This window comes from Dryobates pubescens, chromosome 2, assembly GCF_014839835.1.
Source record: "Dryobates pubescens isolate bDryPub1 chromosome 2, bDryPub1.pri, whole genome shotgun sequence".
Taxonomy (NCBI): domain Eukaryota; kingdom Metazoa; phylum Chordata; class Aves; order Piciformes; family Picidae; genus Dryobates; species Dryobates pubescens.
In genome coordinates this window covers 4,238,171-4,261,229 of record NC_071613.1, presented here as the reverse complement: position 1 = coordinate 4,261,229, position 23,059 = coordinate 4,238,171, and the positions used below count along the sequence as shown (strand labels likewise).

At 41.8% G+C, this 23,059-nt stretch overlaps 1 protein-coding gene across 4 annotated transcripts in view; it reads right to left on the bottom strand.

The window, feature by feature from the left end:
• Window positions 1–20,545: 20,545 nt before the first annotated feature.
• PROX1 (prospero homeobox 1) overlaps window positions 20,546–23,059 on the bottom strand; it is a 46,818-nt gene continuing 44,304 nt past the window's right edge. For 3 of the 4 annotated variants that reach the window (XM_054169394.1, XM_054169384.1, XM_054169402.1), the window contains one exon: window positions 20,546–21,271. In XM_054169394.1, the coding sequence (XP_054025369.1) occupies window positions 21,083–21,271 (189 nt within the window). In that variant the 3' untranslated portion in view covers window positions 20,546–21,082. The remainder of the gene's footprint in view (window positions 21,272–23,059) is intronic. The other variant, XM_009897506.2, reaches the window with a different exon arrangement.

Sequence of the window (23,059 nt, the reverse complement as noted above, 5' to 3'; positions counted from 1 at the left end):
GGGTAAGTTGTGCTGCAAGCAAGCAAAATGCAAGACTCTGCTAATAAACTGAAACATGCCCAAGTCACACAGACACTTCAGAAAAAAGTTGCACCAAGTTCACCTCAGTCAGCTCTCTTTTTTTCTCCTCTTGTGGAGCAGGGAGGTCATTCTCCCCCTGTACTCAGCACTGGTTAGGCCACACCTTGGAGTCCTGTGTCCAGTTCTGGGCCACTCAATTTAAGAAGGACATTGAGACTCCTGAACATGTCCAGAGAAAGGCAATGAGGCTGGGGAGAGGTCTGGAGCATAGCCCTGTGAGGAGAGGCTGAGGGAGCTGGGGTTGCTTAGCCTGGAGAAGAGGAGGCTCAGGGGAGACCTCACTGACCTCTACAACTACCTGAAGGGAGGCTGTAGCCAGGTGGGGGTTGGTCTCTTCTGCCAGGCACCCAGCACCAGAACAAGAGGACACAGTCTCAAGCTGCACCAAGGGAGGTTTAGGCTGGATGTTAGGAAGAAGTTCTTCCCAGAAAGAGAGATTGGCCATTGGAATGTGCTGCCCAGGGAGGTGGTGGAGTCACCATCCCTGGAGGTGTTCATAAAGGGATTGGAGGTGGCATTTGAAGCCATGGTTTAGTTAGTCACGAGGTGTTGGGTGACAGTTTGGACTTGATGATCTCTGAGGTCTTTTCCAACCTTATTAATTCTGTGATTCTATGTACATAGTGTACTGCAGAAAGCAGCATAAGAGTGTTTATTCAAGTCCAGCAAAAATGCAACTCCTTTCTCTGCACTGAACCAGATTTGGATTTGTTCAGTGCAAACTGATACGAAAAACCCCCTTGCTTCTCCACACTAGAAAAACTCATCCCTGGGACCGTTTAATATACAGAACGTGTGACTAAAAAGAGGGGATGTAACATTTGTGAGATCCAGAAGCTTGTGACAGCCACTCAGAGAATGAAACACATGTATTATGACAAAATCACAAACTGCTGGCTTGGCAGATTCCCTGGGAACAGGCGGGGAAGGTGATAGCTGCTTGAAAGTCAGAGAAAGGATCAATATTGAATAAATCAAAACAAATATGTGATAGGTTCTGAGAATGATATAAAAATTAAATACCAGGGAATCTGAGGCATGAGAATATCCAATTACTGGGCTAGTGCTATAGTAACTGTCATACTGAGGAAAGGGGGAGGGCAGAATGAAATTGCTAAAGGGGTAATAGCTCATGTTAGTCTTAACGCTTATACAGTCAGTCTGTCTCAATATAATTAGTGCAGGAAGATACTTACTACTGCTTGTATTTTATGGATGGAGAAGTTAGTAGTCATGAGGTGTTGGGTGACAGGTTGGACTTGATGATCTCTGAGGTCTTTTCCAACCTTACTGATTCTATGATTCTAAGTTGAGGCACAGACCATAGGTGTCTTATTCCTCTTGGTGCTCCACTTGAGCTCGCTGCCTGTCTTCCTTTCCCACTGATACCCATGCCTATCCTAGCATTTCATTGCTCTTTGACTCAAGCCTGGATTTAAGTTGGTGTTGCAGTGACCAGCAAAGGAAGTGGCCACTTAGTGACAGAGGGACAGGCTTCTTTCTGGAGAGAATATTCAAACCTAATGAAATGGAAGAAGAGCAAGGCCTCTGGTGAAAGATCAGGATTTTCCTGCCTAGCAGCACTTTCCATTTTGAAAACATCTCTTTACTGTGCATTTTTCTCCCCAAAGTGCCTGCTTGCATTAATTTTGAGCATTCTCACAGATTTTCCTTATCTTTTAAGTTTTGTTTCCCTCTTACTTCAAATTAAAGCACTGAGATCAAAGGAGTCCTCACCAGAAGCTTAATGGGTTTTGTGCTGGCTACCCATATGTAGGGAGTTTCACCCTAGGAAGTTTTCCACTGGCTAAGATTCCAAGGAAGAATTTCCTGGAGCAAAAAGCCTCTTCTTTCTTTGTTGTGAAGTTGTTTGGGGACACTGAAGACAATATCTGTGGTTGCATTTGTTAGCATTTCTTATTTGTCTCATACCTGTTTAGTGAGCTAGCTGCCATGTGAAAGAGTCATTCACCATTGGAATGTGCTGCCCAGGGAGGTGGTGGAGTCACCGTCCCTGGAGGTGTTCAAGAGGGGATTGAATGTGGCACTTGGTGCCATGGTCTAGTCATGAGGTCTGTGGTGACAGGTTGGATCTTTGAGGTCTCTTCCAACGTTGGTGCTACTGTGATACTGTGATATAACCATAATGTAAAGGGAGCATTGCTGTTTCAGGCAGTCTCGAATTGCAACCCCACACCTACATCTCCTGTCACCTTTTAGTGTGGTGACTTATTTACATGGGAAATGTGTGATCATAGGACTGAGGTTTCAGAAAATATTCTCTGTAATAAAGAAATAAATCCCATGTCTTTCCAAACTTTCTTTATTGACATTTTTCTTCTTAATATTTTGCCTGAGAAACAAGTCATGCTGGATAGTATAGGTTGATTTATGTTCCTTTAATACAAGAAATATCATCTGACCTAGCAGAATGCATGGATTTTCTTTCACCCTCAACTGAGCACATAATATGTTAGCAGAATGAACATACACCATCTCCAACCTACTGAATTTCTCTCATATTTTTCAAATAACTTTACCTTGCTCTTTCTGCAGTTCACCAAAATAACATAGAAACATAGAATCAATAAGGTTGGAAAAGACCTCAGAGATCACCAAGTCCAAACTGTCACCCAACACCTCAAGACTTACCAAACCACGGCTTCAAGTGCCATGTCTAATCTCTTTTTGAACATCTCCAGGGATGGGGACTCCACCACCTCCCCGGGCAGTACATTCCAATGGCCAACAACTCTCTCTGGGAAGAACTTTCTCCTCACCTCCAGCCTAAACCTCCCCTGGTGCAGCTTGAGACTGTGTCCTCTTTTTCTGTTGGTGGTTGCCTGGGAGAAGAGACCAACCCCCACCTGCCTACAACCTCCCTTCAGGTACTGCTAGAGAGCAATAAGATCTCCCCTGAGCCTCCTCTTCTGCAGGCTAAACAATCCCAGCTCCCTCAGCCTCTCCTCATAGGGCTTGTGCTCGAGGCCTCTCACCAGCCTCCTTGCTTTAATACAAGAAATATCATCAGACCTAGCAGAATGCATGGATTTTCTTTCACCCTCAACTGAGCACATAATATGTTAGCAGAATGAACATACACCATCTCCAACCTACTGAATTTCTCTCATATTTTTCAAATAACTTTACCTTGCTCTTTCTGCAGTTCACCAAAATAACATAGAAACATAGAATCAATAAGGTTGGAAAAGACCTCAGAGATCACCAAGTCCAAACTGTCACCCAACACCTCAAGACTTACCAAACCACGGCTTCAAGTGCCATGTCTAATCTCTTTTTGAACATCTCCAGGGATGGGGACTCCACCACCTCCCCGGGCAGTACATTCCAATGGCCAACAACTCTCTCTGGGAAGAACTTTCTCCTCACCTCCAGCCTAAACCTCCCCTGGTGCAGCTTGAGACTGTGTCCTCTTTTTCTGTTGGTGGTTGCCTGGGAGAAGAGACCAACCCCCACCTGCCTACAACCTCCCTTCAGGTACTGCTAGAGAGCAATAAGATCTCCCCTGAGCCTCCTCTTCTGCAGGCTAAACAATCCCAGCTCCCTCAGCCTCTCCTCATAGGGCTTGTGCTCGAGGCCTCTCACCAGCCTCCTTGCTTTAATACAAGAAATATCATCAGACCTAGCAGAATGCATGGATTTTCTTTTATCCTCAACTGAGCACATAATATGTTAGCAAAATGAGCATATACCATCTCCAACCTACCGAATTTCTCTCCTATTTATCATATAACTTTACCTTGCTCTTTCTGCAGTTCACTGAAATAACATCTTGCCTTAGTTTATTTGTAAAGCTGTCTGTGATGTTGTATTACTGCAAATTTTGCAGATAAAGATGAGGAGAAAGTGAAGGAATTGAAGGAATGGATGCAAGAGTAATGTTTATGAAGCACACTGAGCTATCTATTGATGGAAGATGCTGTAGAAGTGTAAAGCTCTATTATTGTTGTTACTATTACTTTATTATAGGTAGTTACCACACAGATCTATGACTGGATGAATGAAACTCAAATAAAAGCAAGGACTGATTTCAGCTATTCCTTACTTAATCCTATAAACAGCCAATTGATATCTTTAATATATATTGCTGCTGCTCCTGGCCAGGAAGTCATTGGAGGAGATAAAGTATTATTGGTTTTATCTGTTGTAAGTCTTACACAGAGGACAAATCCAGTTTTTCTCTTGTATAGAAAAATCTTGACATTTAGCTGGGGTCCTTTGATCTCAAAGCTTGAATTTTGTGTTCAAATGCACCAATATACAGAATTTGAGGCTCAGATAGAGGGAAAAAAAAAGTCATATTCTAGCTTAACTCAAGTAGGCAGGGAATTGCCCTTTGTTTTCAAGTGAAATCTACTTAAGTATTTTATTAGCTGGGGAAAACAGTGTGTGACTAATATGGACCTTGTCTTCTGTGCTGAAGTGGTGTATGGGGCAGCTCTGATCTCTGCAGTTCTTGGAAGCAGGTACATGAGCAATTGCATACAAAATCAACCTGCTGCTACTCTAAGCACACTGAAACCTCATTTGATATAAATTGATATAACACAGCTGTCATAGCCTCTTCTGCTGACTTTAGACTCCCAGTCCAGAGCTCAAAAAATATCACCAGCCATACCCAAACACCTTCAACAGGAGCAAAATAAACCCACAGCCGACAGCACTGCAAGCCCTATCAGCTGAGAGCCTGAGTTAAAAGTACTACAAGACCTGTGTATATCTGCTAAGTGATATGAGGATATTAGAATAGAAGAAACTAGGTTGGAAGAGACCTTTGAGATCACTGAGTCCAACCCATCCTCCAACACCATCTAATCAACTAAACCATGGCATCAAGCACCCCATCCAGACTCCTCCTAAACACCTCCAGTGATGGCGACTCCACCACCTCCCCAGGCAGCCCATTCCCATGGCCAATCTCTCTCTCTATGAAGAATTTCTTCCTAACATCCAGCCTAAACTTCCCCTGGTGCAGCTTGAGACTGTGTCCTCTTGTTCTGGTGCTGGTTGCCTGGGAGAAGAGACCAACCCCCACCTGGCTACAACCTCCCTTCAGGGAGTTGCAGACAGCAAGAAGGTCTCCCCTGAGCCTCCTCTTGTGCAGGCTAAGCAACCCCAGCTGCCTCAGCCTCTCCTCACAGGGCTGTGCTCCAGACCCCTCCCCAGCTTTGTTGCCCTTCTCTGGACACCTTCCAGCAAGTCAACATCTTTCCTAACCTGAGGGGCCCAGAACTGGACACAGGACTCAAGGTGTGGCCTAACCAGTGCTGAGTACAGGGCAGAACAACCTCCCTGCTCCTGCTGGCCACACTGTTCCTGATACAGGCCAGGATGCCATTGGCCTCTCTGATTTGTCTTTCTCCAGGCAGCTGGAGTATGATGTCATCCTTTCTATCCTCTCTAGAGCTGCCAACTGTTCACCCAGGGACTCCCCATTTCTTTGCATGCAAAAACCCCTCTATATTTGTAAACATCTAGAAGTGTACTGCTCCTCAATGCAGTCCTTTGACCTTAAGCCTATTTCTCCTCTTACTCTTGCAACATAGTGCTGCACTATGCTGGTGTAAATCTGCTTTTAGTCTGAATTTACCTCCCTCTGCCTCGCAGGGATGGAGGGCTGCATCCTCTGAATGAAGTACAGTGTTCTGCCAGTAACAGAATGAAGAGGTTGTTAAATAGTAAAAGACTCAGTCAGTAATGGAGGAGCAGTGCCTCAGCATTGGGTTTTGTTGGTTTGGGTTTTTTGTTTATTTGAAAAGGAGTTTTAGTTGTTAGAAAGTGAAGGGAAAACTAGAGAAAGTCAGTTTAATGAGTGTTCCTCAGCTGTGTGGCCTCAGCTCTCTTATCTAGGAAGAGCAGCTCATGGTGCTCAGCCTCCTGAGTTCTTTGCCCCACATCTCATAGAGCCAGTGTGTGGTGCTTGATGAACCTCCTTCTCCTTTTCCTCCTCGTCTTCTTCTTCATCATGTATTCTCCCCAGGGTCTGAGTTCTGCTGGGGCCAGCAAGAACTGTCAGGAGGCGGCACTTCTTCCTCTGTTGCCAAGCAGAGCATGTTCGGGACTGCAGCCTTAGTCCTGTGCTCTCCTGTGGCCATCACAGAAGGGTGCAGGTTGAAGGTTTGGCACCTTCTTCACTGGTTCAGCCAGTGCAGTTTATGGGGTCCTGCTGGAGCCTGAAAGGTTGGTCTCAAAGGCTTGAAGAAGGAAGTTAGGGTTTGCTTCTGTGCTTTGTGGGAGTTGCTCCATCTGAGTTAACCAATTTTGTGTTTTGTTGCAGAATTTGGCATCCTGGCCTGCATCAGGAACAGTGTGGCCAGCAGGAGCAGGGAGGTCATTCTGCCCCTGTACACTGCACTGGTTAGGCTGCACCTCGAGTACTGTGTCCAGTTCTGGGCCCCTCAGTTTAGGAAGGAGGTTGACTTGCTGGAACGAGTCCAGAGAAGAGCAACAGAGTTGGTGAGGGGTTTGGAACACAAGCCCTACGAGGAGAGGCTGAGGGAGCTGGGGTTGCTTAGCCTGGAGAGGAGGAGACTCAGGGGTGACCTTATTGCTCTCTACAACTACCTGAAGGGAGGTTGTAGACAGACGGATGTTGGTCTCTTCTCCCAGGCAGCCAGTACCAGAACAAGAGGACACAGTCTCAGGCTGCGCCAGGGGAGGTTCAGGCTGGATGTTAGGAAAAAGTTCTATACAGAGAGAGTGATTACCCATTGGAATGGGCTGCCTGGGGAGGTGGTGGAGTCGCCATCACTGGAGGTTTTCAGGAGGAGACTTGATGGGGTGCTTGGTGCCGTGGGTTAGTTGTTTGGGTGGTGTTGGATTGGTTGATGGGTTGGACGCGGTGATCTTGAAGGTCTCTTCCAACCTGGTTTATTCTATGTATTCTATGTATTCTATGTAATTTGGCTGCTGCATGGATGTTTCTCAGTGTGTTAAGGCCTTTACGGCACAGAGTCAATGCTTGGGATGGAGGTCAGTAGCTGTGCCCCCAAATACCATACACCTGGTCATAAACTGTTACCAAATCACAATACTGCCCTCTTCTCTCGCCCTGAGCCCTCTATGTGCTGCTTAGATGTTGGGGTGTATAAAAATATCCATACGCTGACTTTGTTTCCCATCCCTTTCGGAACAAACCCGTTTGAATCAGACCATCGCGACAACAAAATCCCAACAGGGAGCAAAAAGCACTCACACCCCCCCACCTCCAGACCATTATCTTTTGCCATGAGCTAAAAACCAGCAGCTTCACTTGATTTCATTTTCAGTAATAACAACAACAGAAATTTGCATCTGGGTTGACAATGTGTATAGTGAGTGTTAGCCCTGTGTGATTTGAAATTGGCAAGTAACAGCAACCCTCTGGAAAAACCAGGATTTACAGGGGCAACGCTGACAAACACTTAACTACAGTGGCACTTGCTCTATACTATAGAACACATAAATGGAGCATAAGTCTCTCCTAATTATTGAAAATAGTTTTGGGGCTGCCTTGTGCTGAAGCACTCATCTCCATCTTGCATTTCAGATACATTTTTTTTTTTTGCTCTCTCAAGGCAAATATTTATTTTTTTTTTTCAAAGCCACCCATCTTGGAAAAAGATGCTGCTAATCACCACCCAAAAAGCAGCAATGCTGCATGTGGGGTTTTTGGAAAGCTATGGACGAGAAGAAGAATTTCAAGGCTGCGTGGACTTGCCCGACACCATATTGTTGCATGAGCAAAAAACCCAATACTGAATGGTAATAACCATTCGTCAGAGGCGTCATGGAGCACTGGATTATAACCCTTTGTGTGTGCTTGTGTCTATCCCATATAAAGCAATCAGCCACCTTCCAATTTCCAAACACCTGATAATGTTAAAGTTTATTTTATCGTAGCCAAGGTTATATTTTCTTTCAACTTCATAGTGACCCTAGGAAGAAGAGGAATAATGGATTGGGAACCTATTACAGCTATTCTGTGTTAAACAGCCAAGTAAAGGGCAAATATAGTTCTGTAGTGGAATCAATCACTGAATCCATCAGTGAGAATGACCCTCCTGGCCCCCACCTTCTTCCCTATGCCTAAGAATTTGCCATATTCAATCTTTAGGCTCTGAACCCAAATGCCCTTTGGAAGTGAATTTATGATCACTTCATCACACTGTCTATTAGCTCACTTTCTAACAAATAGGATTGAGAAATATATGGCAGGAACTGCAACGGCACATTTCCAACTAATGGTTAAAATGTCAGGGCGATAATGTACAAGTGCATCTGCCCTCAAACACAGAATCAAACGCAGCTTTACAAGGGCTGTCGCCATTCCACTTTAGTTAAAGACTTGCAAGCTTCCTTCTTCCCCTTTGCAGGGCTGCAGTTTGGAAGCTGCTGCATCTCATCAGGGCTCGGTTTGCCAGTGCTGTACTGTACTTCATTAGGCAGCTCTATTTAATGGTTTCAACAAAAGCCATCATTTTAGCCCAACTGCCTTGACTAAATTAAAATTTCCAATCTCTGTTTTAGTGTTCTGCAACTGATGTATACATAAGCAAAACTGGTCAACATCTGCCAGGGGGTTGGCCAAAAGTTCTGTAAAGATGTACTTCACATTTCTGAAGCATGTGCAAAGTAACAACGTACTTATCCTCCTGAGGGCTCTCATGATTTTACTTCACCATTTGTTCAGACACACTTTAGCAGCATATAAGCCATACAGTTGATTCTCCCCTTGGTTGCAGTTTTATCTGTAGTGTCATTTTGAGTAATTGGGGTATGGTAGCTGATCAACTTTCAGGTTTCTCATTGGCAGAAAGGGACTGTATTGGCACCAAGAAAGAATATGATGGGTCCTCTCGGTGCCTGAGCAAGTGTCCCTCTTTTGCACTTGGCTACCCAAGGCCATTAGAAAATAAGCTTAATAAAGCAACTCAGTGTATACATCTTAACTATTCCCAGCCAAGGGGATGCAGCTATAGAAGAAATATTTTAAACCAATATGAAAGATGGTAAATGTACATATTTAGTCAGTGATCTGTGAAAGTTTTTGAATTAGTTTTTAAAGCTTTGTTAAGACCAGAACGCACAGATGTTGAAAACAAGTTCAGATGTAGCGACAGATGGTATTTGATTATGAAGCAGACTGTTCATATAATACAAAGATGCTGCTTCTGCCATACACAAGTAACTGCAGAGTGCAGTAGAAATTTTGGAAGGCAAAGCAGTTCAAGAGGTTCTTTGTGTGGCAATAACTTTCACGTTTTTTCCAGCAGTGCTAGGATTGGGATAATTTTCTTTCTTTTACAGTCAACACCCTCACTGCTCCCCCCCTCCCCTTCACTTCACTCCCCTCCAACATTTTCTCCCTTGCTGCACAGTGATCTTGCACTTTTTTTTTTGATCCTCTTTTCAGGTCATTTGAAATCATATTAAAGATAAATACACAATTTATATTTATGGAAGAACAAAGTTGCTTAAGGTCAATGGTAACAACAGCAATAATAATTATATTCAACTGATATGATCTCATAAAAAAAACGCAAAAAAAATCGTAGCACATTTTGAACAAAGCCTGAATTTTGCAAGTGATACGACACTGTGTCCAGAATCACAGGGCAGTTGTACAGGTCTTTTGCTGGGGCTAACATATGTGTCTGTTTGCTGGGGTTGCTGTCATATTTACCTTGTCAAAACCTCCCCCTTTTTCCACTTCCATTCCCCGAAAAGACGTAAGAATGGTGCTGAAATGTGGATATTCCGGGAGGGAGCCACGTGAAGGGCAAGGGTGTTCACCACTGGGCTTCACCTCACTACTGAGAAAGTTTCTGGTTGTGGTAAGGGGTGTAGGCCCTTGCTGCCACTACTGTCCTTTAGGCCCTGCTTAGCCCAGAGGCTGCAGACCCCAGTACCTTTGCCCAGCTCATGTGGCCTCAGGGAGTGCCCACCTGCCTGGTGCTTCGCACAGGGTCGTTCCTGGCAGAGCCAGGTTTCCCCTCTTGTCACACCATGGCCCCTGCCAGCGGCTGAAATGTCCACCCTGCACCTCCTTGTGGCACAACTGGCAGCTGGCTGTGGCCCTGGTGAAAGTCTCCTGAACACTCGGGAAATTTCTGGAAGGGCAGAAGGCCGTTTAAGCAGCAGCAGGCTCTTCCCAATGGTGTGTACCAGCACCGAGGAGGCAGTGACCCAGCTTGTGGGCAGAAGGAAATCCTCACCACAGACAGGCTTTTCCAGTGTCTCTGTGGTTGCCCCCAGATTCTGTGAAAGCTGGGTACACAGTATTTTAAAATAACTGTGAGCTCTGGTGGCTCACAAGGATGCAAAAGAATGCCAGGGAGCAAGGTTTCTGCTAGGAAATAAAACAGGAATGGCAGCAGCCTGTCGATTGTGCAATATCAACCAGGGGCTTCGCAGGGGCTGCGAAGGAAGCCCTTGCTCAGGCTGTTAATGAGTAATGGCGAGCGTTAATGAGTAACGTGGAGGGCTGGCAGTGGCCCTGGGGAGGAGGTGCCACCCTCCCACATCTCCGTTTCACTGTCTATAAAACGGGGACACGCAGCCGGCAGCGTGAGAAGCTTTGAGCTCAGCCTTTTGAAAGATGCTCGAGGTTTTTCCCTCTGGCAGCCAATGGGTGGTGGAGCTCCCCACCTGAGCTCCAGGTTTCATGAACAGCTAGGTTCCAGCAAAGCACACAGGTTCGTGTCAGCAAGCAGTGATTTTCATGTTTCTAAACACACACATTCTATAAGGAAAGATTGGAAGCACACCCCTTGACCCCAGTGTCCTCATGCTTCCAGGTTGTTTGCAATCTAAGGCAAGCTCAGGGTGCATGTTTTTCAGCTAAGCCTTTAAAGCAGCTTAAACCTCAGCCTCATGAGCTGTGTGAGATCCACCCCTGACTGTTCTGCAGCCTTCTTAAATATGCCAACTATTGCCGTGTATGAGGGGCAGGTAAATCTCCCGTCTGAATGGATGAACTTCAGCCCTAGTCAGGCAGCCATGCAGTCCCTGGGATGGGTGTTTTGTCAGAGTCTTGGGTCCATTACTAAGCAACTGTAAAACTAATATTAAAAAACAAATATCTAGAGTGCATCCACTTCACAGAAATCTGGGCTCAGGGTTTTGACTGGAGTATCATCTCTTCCTTTTAAAGCTCTGACCAAATTATTGAGCTGATAAGCAATTCCCCTTGGTTTTACATGTGCTGGCATGAATTATCCTTGAGTGCTGCATATTAGGGTTGTTTTGTACTAAAAGGTGTTAAACACTTGTAATAAATATTTTTCCTTATTTCCCTTAGGACACAGTTCCATCTCTGGTTGGTGAAGCATAAAAAAGAGCTGTCATGCCCAGTTTTAATAGGCAATAGGATTTCAAGCCCCCAGAGTTGTTTCACAGTCTGGCAGTGGCCATAATGAAACTGGCCACTGTTGCCACAAGACTTTTTCCTCTCATGCGTTCTCCCCTGTTACCTCCCACAGCTGCTTGACTGGCAGGTCTCTTGCAAACTGCAAACATATTTACATTGGAGCTGGTAGTATTTCTTTAGCTGTCTGTGCCCTCTTTCTTTCTTCCCCCCCCCCCCCCCCCCCCATTCTTTTGTCCTTTGCCTAGCTAGAGGCTCAACCTTAAGACTAATTTTAAAGACTGAAATTAAACTGTGCATGCAATTAACTGCCTTTGAGCACAAACAGCAGCTCATTTTCCCGTGTTTCGTTGTGAAGCAAATAGCATGTTTGTTTGGTTGGTTTTTCACACTGATTCCCCAGTAAATGGGAAAGTACCACTCTTCACTTGCCTAGGATTTATTCATGAAAATGCAATTCCAGATTCTGGGCAGAGGGAGGTGTGTGTGGGGGGGGTCCTTTCTCTGCACGAGTCGGTGTCTCACTGTACTCTGCAGGTCCGGAAAGAGCCAGGCTAACCTAAGCCAACAAGAATTCATTTCGGTGTCTAAACCCAATTTTAATAGGTAAATGAAAGATACCTCTTTCACGGTTTTGAGATGCAGGTATGTCAGTGATACATATAAGCTGTACACAAAAAAATGAGCATTGCAGCAAATAATGGATTTTCTGTACCCATCAACTGATCAGGCTTTAATAGGCAGCTTCTCCAAATGCCCCTGCCCACTGAGAAGCTGGGAGAACAGGCAGGCCTTGCAATGCGCCTGGAGGGTCAGAGACTTGGACTGTGCAGGGAAACAACCTTCCCACCCCCTTTTCTCTGCCACCACCATGGGAGCCCTCCATACCCTTTCCACAGCAAGCTTCAGCGAAGATTTATTTTCTGCATTGTGTTCTTATAATAAATGTTGTGCCATATTTTGAAAGGGAATCAGGTTAGGCTGTTTGGGGAAACCCTAAAACCCACTGCACTGAGAGAGGGACTTGTTTGCCCTTATTTCCTAAACGCAGTCGGTTGTGTGCTGCAACTCACCCATCAGTTCCCTTTCCCTCCTAACAAAGAGGGAAGACTGGATCAGAAGGGATCATCTCCATAGAAATTGTGTTGGCACAACCTAGACTGGGCATAAATAAGGGTACAGACCAAGAAAACGAGTGTGATTAACTCTTTCAGGCTTTCAAATCACAAATGCAGTCTCCTACATTCAGCTTCTCGGTATTGTGACATTTAAAAGACCCCCATTTCCTAGTGCTGGTCTCAGTGATCTATTTGCCTTGCTCAGGGGTGGTTCATGCCTGCCTTATGATTTTTAAGCTAGAACATAGCATCTTCCTTATTGTAAAGATTCCAGGTATTAGGGGAACTGAGGATTTCCAAGCACAGATGGCCAGATCTGCAGAATTTGGATCATTTCAGGGTGCTTGAAGCCTGGGAAAGTTGATTTGGCCCTGTGCAGTGACAGGGACTACTTGCCAAGTTCCAGTCTAGCTCTGAACTCATGCAGTACTCTGAGATGCCAATAGCTGGGATTTCTTATTTAGAGATCTGCATGCTTTCCACTGCAAGGTATGATGGCAAATAATGTCTTGTATTTCATAGAACTAGTATATTTGAGTGAAAAACTGATCACTGGACAGAGTGAGCTAGCAATTAGCCATGTGGTTCGTATCCTTTGGTCTATTAACTGGGCACCTGAGGCTGATCTTCCTCTCTCCATCTAGCTGAGTCCTGATAACCAACACAAAAATGAGCCCTCCCATGTAATCTGCAGCTGCCTTTTCTAGTCTTTGCTATGACATGCTTAACCAGCTGCCTGGTTTTAGTCTCCTCACCCTCTCTTTGGCTTCCCTCTGACAAAAAAAAAAAACCACATTTGCATGGTCTCTCAGCACCTACCTCTTGGGATGTCTGTGCTTGCCCTGAACTGAGTTTGGCAGAGGACCTCCTGAAGGCTGGAGGCTTTCTGGAGTGGATGAGCCAGGAACCTTGCTTGACATGCTCATTTCACACACTGCAGTCTGCCCTGCTTACCACGCTATGGTCTTAGCAACCTCCTGAATGCACAGACAACCAGCAAGTGCTGTGGGGCAGCTGGTTCCTTAAGAAACAACCTGAATGTCAGGTAGTTTGACCTGAAAACGCTGCCAGTATGTTGGTTTGGTAATGTGGATACACATGAACTAGAAGAGACGAATTGTTTGGAGTAAAACCAGAGAGGAACTTACAACTAAATGATTATTAGTTACATAGATGCAACTTGTTGACCTTCCACAGACTCTTTTTACACTTCTTGTTGATGTGGCCCAGCAAAGGCAACTCCAGTTGTATAAAGAGCCATGGAGTTTTAATTGTTATTGAAGTATTTATTTGGTAGTTACAGTGTAGCTAAAGCTGAATTCAGGCTTCAGCTCTGCTCTACAGTGTCTTGAGGCTAAAATCAGGGAAGATTCTGAAAATAAATGACCTCAGATGAAAACATATTTTTAACATCCTCCTTCTTCAAACTCAGAAAATTTTTGCATGGTTTTGTGATCCAAATAACCTACCATCTTACTGCCATCTGCACTAAATTCTAAGCCAAAAAGAGACCATTCATATCTGAAATGCAGACAATAATGTAAATCAAAGGTTCACTCAACTTCGGAATTTTAAGGTACATAGACAAAACAACAGAAATTGCAAAGAACTAGAGAAAACCAATGAACAAATAAGACTTGGCACTTTGAGGAAATGTGTAAGGACAGGTTAGTTATATATAGTGCTAGTCATTATACAGCTTGAAAAAGAAGTGATCCAAGAAAGAGTGATAGAGTGTAATAGAAAAGAGAACGGTATTTGGACGCTACCATTAGAAAGGGCAAACTGATAACAGGAGCAAATGTGAACCACATCAAAACAAACATCATTCTGCATTCACCCAACTTGGGGAACTCCCTCTTGCAGGACACCAGCATTAAACATCATATAAAAGTACGTTCTAGCTCACCTTGGCCATGTTTAATTTACAGGGCTGTCTATGCCTCAGATATAGTGTCTCTCGCAGGGAGTTATTCCTTGTCTGATAGACTATTGCAAAATAACATGCATTATCTTAACTGGTACTGGAGGTAGAACACCAGATTAGATGAATCATTCTATCCATTTTGCAAGAGGGCTGGCAGGCTCATTAATTAATAATTCCAACTAAGGGGAAAAGAAAACCTTCGAGGACTACAGAGCCAGGCACAGCCCGGCTGCAGCAGAGCGGTTCAGGGCCCTGCCTCTTGATACGGGGCAGCAGAAACTTTGGGAAAATAAATACAAACAATGGCAATGAGCTTGTAATTTATATTTTATTTTGCACAAGCTTGCATATATACTGCACATACATTCAGTTTAGAGAAGATGGAAGGCACACAAGGCAATTGAACTACTGTATCCTTTAAGTGGTACAAAGCAAAAAGGTAAAAGTCCGGAGAGTATACAAAAGCTTTAAACACACAAAATAAAATCCAACCCCCCCCCTCCCACCCCCGCCCTCCTCAAACATTTTTCCTGTGTTTGTCTGAAATTTAGTAGCTGCCAAGCTAGAATTGTAATTTCTTTTCATTTTATTGTTTTTTCAATCAATTGTCTACGGCACCTTTTTTCTTTTTGTTTTTTTTTTCTTTTCCTTTCCCAAACGGACAAGGGGAGTCTTATTGTTTTATCTTGTCATCAATTAATATTACAGTACATCCTTGGTAATACAAAATTGTACACCTTCATCAAATAAATTAGGATAAATTAAACCAATAAATTATGCAAAAGTCTTCAGAACAACAGACGACGACAACAACAACAAAAGAGAAAAAAAAAAGTAATAATCCACAGTCGAAATTGCCTCTAGCTATAAAATAATAATAATAATAATAATAATAATAATAATATAATAATAATAATAAAAAATCAAAAAATCGACTTTATCAGTTCAGTTATTGTACTATCTTCAAATTAAAGGGTCTTTCTTACAAAACAAAACGAAACAAAAGAAAGAGCTTCATAATGCTATTTACAACATATTGCTAAATAATATAAAGGCAGTGTTTTGTCACTTTTGTAACTATATACACATGAGTAATGGCTGGGACAATATCAGTTTAAATCTTAACCTTTGATTCTTCTGGGCAGCATTAGAACCAACCTAAAGAGGCTTTCCCCCCCCCCCTCCCCCCCTCCTGTTTTAGTTTCTGACTCTTACATGTTATATGATAATGAGATGGTTACTGTGTCTAATATCTCACTCGAGTGGTACAATTAATGCAGAAAGGATGGACTGTAGAGCAAAACAAAAATGGGAGCTCACTGTTCCTTCTCGATTTGTTTCTACATATCCCAGTACATTTGTGCATTCGGAAGGTGGCTGCTTCGGGAGAGAGGTGACTGTGGCTCAGATGAAAAGACTAAAGTCATAGTGCCACCACCTTTCATACACTAAAAAGGATATTCCTAAGAAGATACAAAGGTTAAATACCAGTTTTCATCCCAGCTCTAAATATGAGCATTTTCTTTTTTTTTGTTTAGCTTCAGTTTATAGAAGGTTTACAACCAACAGTTCTACAGAAAACAAAATTGCATTTCCTTCAACAGAACATTTAAGTGCAATACAGTAACTGCTTACTCATATAAACCAGTTACATTCCTTAAGGGGAGCTTTTTGAAAACAATGTGTATTGGAATTTTCAAACACATGGTACCAGAAGGAAACATTTGCACTATTAACACCAATGATTGCTCTATATTACACATGGCAAATATAGTTTTTGCTTTCACTCCTCATGTACAGTGCTCATTTTGGGGGTTTTGTAAACCACTTTCCATTTTTTTTTTTTAATATATGTATGTATATATATATATATATATCTTTCTGTATATATATATATGTATAATCTTTCAATGCTGCTGGTGAAAATCCTATCTTTAAAGCCACAACATCTTCACCTTTATTTCTTAATTAATATTAACCTGTGGAAAAAAACAAACCATTTTTTTCTATTAACTGACTTCATATACATAGAAAAAAAAACAACAAACCTCTGCAATTTTACAGAAACTGCATTACCCCATTCCCTTGACATCTGATGAAAGAGACTTTCACTTTTAAAAGTAGAGAGCTGGATTCTCAAGAATGCTTTCAACTATCTATACAGTTACTGCAGCGTTTCTTATAAATTCAACAGATGTTTTCAGAATGTAGTTATTAAAATCTGACGTCTTTATGCAAGAACAGCTGAAAGGTTGAATATTTACATTGCTTTATAAAAGTTCCCCTCGATTTTCAGTGTTCACCCACATACCTGGTACAGTAACAAAGATTCTGCAAACTTAAAACACTTGAATTAAATAATACTCAGAGGCACAAAGCAAACCTCAGGGATACATGGGCGAACACGTCCTTAAATAATGACTACATTCTAACATCTTGCACGTGTTTACCATTAAATGCGAAACGTTCCCATTAAACAACCAGAGATACAGTAAGAATTAAATGTTTTTGTAGTTTCAAATAGAACATTCTTCTCACAAAACATAACAAATGTCTAAAATAGGTTCTGAATCTAGATAGGAAAAAGGTAAGCTTTTCACTTCATACGCATAGTGTGTGTGTGTGTGTTCCTGTGTATATATACATACATACACCCACACACCTCGTCTCCGTGTGTGACCACGTATGTATATGTATATGCACCTATGCCACGTATGAAATATTGCTTCTATACTACTTCTCATCAGGCTAAGAAAAAACACAAGATCTGCACCACAGTTACAAAAAATTGGCTTCTACAAGAATTTCCAAAACTCGAATGCTGCTCAAACGATTGAGAAAAAAATAATTTGCGTTATCAAACGGTTCTAAAAATTCTCTTCTTTCAAAAACGGATTCTCCTGCTTTTGTGGGTTTGGGGGGATGGGGGGGTGGGGGTGTTTTTTTTTTGTGTGTGTGGTTTTTATTTATTTTTTTTTTTCTTTTTTTTTTAAATTTTTTTTTTTTCCCTTTTTTTTTTCTTTTTTTTTTTTTTTTTTTAAAGACACAAAATATGCATAGCTATCAACATCATGTCAAACAGCCGGGGGGAAAAAAGGAGAAAGAAAGAAAGAAAGAAAGAAAGAAAGAAAGAAAGAAAGAAAGAAAGAAAGAAAGAAAGAAAGAAAGAAAGAAAGAAAGAAAGAAAGAAAGAAAGAAAGAAAGGAAAATAACCCCAAAACTAATCAGAGAGATCGGTGTTTATTGCAGCCGTAGTAATTGAAAAGGAGGAGAAAAAAAACCAAAAACCAACCCCAAAACCAAACCCACAATAAAAAGTTTAAGAGATGAAAATTGTAAAGCCACAGAAGGCACAAGAACAATTGTACTTGTGGGGGGGAGGGGGGGAAAAAACCAAACTGGTATTTTGAAGGATTTGTTTCTTGTTTTTGTTTAATCCTTCCGCTGGTGCATTTAAGGTCTAGGCACAGACTATAACCTCAAGTTTATATGCAGAAATAAATCTGAGTCAGCAGTCAATGAATGGCAACATGGGGGTTTTCTACATGGATGTTGAGACTCTTTCCCTATGTAAACTTTTCATTGCAATAAAAGTAGCCTCCTGCCTTTTAGCCTTTTTTTTAAGTGAAAGAATATTGAGACCATTTGAAAGAAACTGCTTCCTACTTATAATTTAGTGGGAGCTATGCCATGTATTTATAATTTTAAGTGTGTTGGGAGGCACAAAGGCAATATGGCTATAAACTGCAGGGAAAAAAAATAATAAATCACATAGCTGAAAAGATCAAATTGTCATTCATTCCTTTTTTTCAGACCAAGGAGAGTTTTATTTTGCTTTTAAGAGGAAATCTCTACCCTTAACTCCTATTCCTCATTTGCTATTGAGATTATGCTACTTATAAATAAATAAATAAATGCAACAACATCAAGTGTTGAGTATACAATTTCACTTATTTAGAGTATGTGAATCACATTGCAGCCAAAAAGTAATAATAATATTAATAATAATAATAATATAATAATAATAACAACAACAACATAATAAAAGCAACAGTAAAATCACAGATTGAGATGGTAGCTAGTAGTATGTCCACATAGCATGACTAAAGTATGGCTTTGCTTTCTTATGTCCAAGGTGACAATGCAGTGTTATATTTTGTATCTGATGGCATGCCAATGGTAAAGTTTACTGTATTAAAACTTGAGCATTTTATGCCACTTCTTCCCAGAAATCAAAAAGTGCATGAACACAATTTTCATCCTTTCTTATGCAGAATTCACATGAGCAACATCTTTTATGAAGTGTAATGTTTACCAAATCTTGCACAGAAAATAACACATAATGGGGGGTGGGGGGAAGGGATAGAATAAAATAAAAAGGGAAAATAAAAGAAAAGAAAAAAGAAAAGTAAAAAGGAAAGGAAAAGGGGAAAAAAAAAAAGATAAAAGAAAAAAGAAGAAAGAGAAAAGGAAAGTAAAAAAGGAAAGAAAAAAGAGGACACATCCTGCCTGCTGTAGGAATATGTACAGTATTAGGTACTCTCACAGAGTCTAAGATCAAGATTTGTTTTGCTTTTAATGCATAGTGAAAATGTTGGCACTTCATCCCATGCTATTGTCTGCATTGCCTATACTCCACAGATACTGCCGGTGCTTGAAAAGAACGACAGGGAATCATAGGATTGTGCTGTTTAATTTGAAGTCAGCAGGTTTTTAAGGCTTTCTGCTAACAATAATTGCTTTCATACATTTCTGTCTATCAGCAGTATTTGTAAATGACGTGAAATTGCAATGATCAGGTCAGCTCTTTAGTCACATGGGTAAACTTTCACTCTCCAAAGTCAAAATGTAATTTTAAAATAAAGAAATAAGATATCGATATCCTCAATGGTCTAAATATAATTCGCAGCTAATTAGGAGCTTCCTCTATTCAGATTGAATTATGCAGGGGAAAATACTATCGACGATAACACTAAATTCTTACTGCATCCGTACAAGAGACGACAAATGACAAATACAGAGTGCCATAGCGTATTCAACCTTCCCCCAAACTTCTGGAGGCAATACCTTTCTGAAAACATGAGAAAAAAGAGTGCCGCTGAAGAAAGCATGAGAACTAGCAGCTAGCTTTCTTTCTGACTGCTGGCATATCGTGGTATAGCATTCAGGTTAACCCAGACTCATTGTGGACTTTACACTGTAGCTCAGATTTTGGTCAAGACTAAGCTCCACTTTCAGAAGCCAAGCGCAGCATATTGCTCAAATAGGTTTGTTGGGTTTTGTTTTGCAAAGCTGCACTCACTGTAATCTTGAAACTCCAATTTGGCTATCCAAACCCTGCGTAGCCAGGAGGACTCGGTGATTTTTGTATTTGCTTGGTTAGATTTTTCTGACATTTTAAAAAATTAATTATTGTTCTTCTGATTAGGAAATTACTAATTATATTTCACAGCTACAAACAATTAATTTTATTTTTTTTCCTTTTTTCTGTTTTGTTTTAAACTTCGCCTCAACACTGTGAGGTGGGCGCTTTCTTCTTCTACTCTAGCTAAGGTCATTCAAAAAGTGCTTTTCAGAACAGATGTCAAACACAGACAGGAAACTTGGTGTACTTGAAAGGGGATTTTAGGGGCAGAACGGGCTGAGAAAAGAACCATTTCAGGGACTAATACCACTTAAAGTAAGACCAAGACATGGCAAGATAGGATGCTGAAGGTTTCATTTTTACTCTATGGAGAGTGAAATGCTTCCGCTTTAATAAGCTGACCGTATTCCAGAATTAGCGTGATCAATACAATGTTGTGCATGAATTACTGGCCTCACCCTGCAAAAACGGTGTCTCCTTTGTGCAAACATCCCTTGCTGCAATTTAGAGAAACAACAACTGGGCACACTGATCACTGGTGCAGGGTATTCATCATTTCTGTAAGAAAAGCGCTAAGAATAGGGTTTGCTTTTTTTTTTTGGGGGGGGGTATCACTTCTTTGAGTGAGTACCTAAAACAGATGTTGTCTTTTGTTGTTGTTTGGGGTTTTTTTTTGTTGTTGTTTTTGTTTTGTTTTGTTTTTGTAGTATGAAACAAAATCTAGTTGTTGGTTAAAAAAGAATATATATATAAAAAAAAAAAAGCTCGAAGCTTATGAGGTGACTCCACAGAGTTCAGACCTTTAGCAGTATAAACATAATATAAACTTCATTGTCTGTAGTATTGTGCCATGACATTAGTCTCACCAAGACAAAATGCCACTTTGCAGCAAGCAATAAATCTGACAAAGCATTTTTAAACATAATGCCCCAACTTGCTAAGACAGGCTTTTACAAGCTTCCAAACTCTTCTCCCTGAAAATTAACCCCGTTGATTCTCCAAACGTTAAGGGTCTTGGGCAAAAGTAAACTGAAGGCTGAAGTAAAACAACCGTCCCCTTGGAACCAAATGAAAACTTAAATCCAGGAGGAATCACAGTCTAATTTCATATACATATATATGTATGTGATACACATATATATGAAATTAAAATAGAGACACATGACTTGGGCATCAGAAGGGGACTGCTACTTTCATACATTCATAAATAGCTGCTGAACTCTCTACTCATGAAGAAGCTCTTGTAGGCAGTTTGGGGATTTGAAAATCTCAGGGACCTCACTGTCCAGCTTACAGATGACCTTGTATATGGCCTTCTTCCAGGAAGGATCAACATCTTTGCCTGCGATAATGGCATTGAAAAACTCCCGTAACGTGATCTGAGCCACTTCCAGGAATCTCTCTGGAACCTGCTGATACAAGGAGACAATGGCATTAATACAGTTTTCAATTTCAAGTCTCTGGTTCTTCAAAGGAAACTGAGCTAAGTTCTTTCTTTCAGAAAGGGGCTTACATAGCACCTGCATTTTCTAAATGTGGCAGCCTTCTATTCTCTTATGCAAAGATGTTATATATAGTACTATAGCAATAACTTTTATAACATGTGTTAGAGATCTCTGTAAAGTCTACTGACAGAATGTAGGTAACGAAATGTTACTGTCTGAGTTTGGAGAGTGGGGGATTTATAGGATATAATTAGCAGGAGGGAAAACAAACACATTGTCTTTAAGGAGAGAAATCTCTGCTTGATATTTCACCCGTGCATTTACAACTATGTTCTTCTCTCCATGTGGGAACTGATACAAAAGTTATGCACGCACAGAAAGCCCTCTCCCTCTATGTTTAACTTGGGTCACAACTAGTGCTGAAAGCTATCAAAGAAATCCAGACTATCTCTGAATGCTGTCCATAGCTTAAAAACAAGCAAGCAAGTGAGCAAGCCTTCAGCTAATGGCTTGCTTTTGTGGCTGCTGTGCAGGAGATCTCCATAAGATGGCTTTCCGGGGAAATATTATGGCCTTCTTTTTCAGAAGCCTACAAATAAAAGCCCAGTCTTTTCCATGGGTGCACTGTGCTCCAAGTGGTTACTAAGCTGTGATGCATTAAACTCATCTGGGTTTTCTGAACGTCACTGTCACTTCGCTGGTGAGCCAAATGGCCAGCTACTGGGAGAATAGCGCTCCTGGAAGACCCCGAACAATGGGTTAATGTTAAAAACACAGTTACCTCCAACCTTTAGTAATTCATCCTAAATAGTTGTCTCAGGCACCAGCACCACCTTCTTACCCTCTGCCTTAAATGATTCAAAAGCAATCACTATAATGAACTGTAGGTCTACTGCAAGGTTGAGGTCATCTCCATAAAGGTATTCTTTTCCATTTTTATTACGGAAATATGGCTTCACAGCTCTAGAACTCCTAATACACAGCCAGCCAGTAGCCAGCATGCTTATAATAGCAAGTATTCTCTCACTGCTATTCTTTGCCCACTCTGGCAGGAGAGTTCTCCAATGCGCAGTAGGGACCGTTTCAACCATTCCCGTGGCGGCCAACAGACACCTGGGGAGATCTCACTCATGCATGTCACACTGCCAGATCTGGGCCAGCACCGTATCCTGTACCTCAGGCTTTTTTTCTTCTCTGTTTAGAAGACACTTCCAGAAAAGTTGCCTGGAAATGAGTGTGTTTAACCTGGTAAGGTAGATCTCTGGAGCCTCACTCACCTACCACTGCTGGGGAAACACTAGCAGTTTCCTAGCCGTATTTTGCCATCAGATAAGCATGAGATCAGCTCCCCACTGACACCAGCTAACAAACTGCTTCCAGAAGCTCCACAGCAGCAGTACTCTGTCTACATCCAAGAGTGAAATCTAGCCCCTACATGCTCTGCACAGAGGGCAGGCTGCCTTCTGTGGAAATACTTCATTCGATGGGCCACACAGAAAGAAACATTTTTACAAAGGTTCTATTTGAGCAGTAATCAGAAGGGAAGAAAATAACTCCAGATCAAAGAAATAACTTAAAAACTTCACATAACCATTCTGCTGTTTGGGCACTTGGTAATACATCTGTAGATCTGTAGATCCCATGCTTGCCTTGTCCTTGTATTGCTATAAAAAAGGATACACTTCCATGTTCGTACAGTTCATATGCTCATTGCTTTTCACCCCCCTTGGTATTGCTGGGTGCTAACTAAGGAGA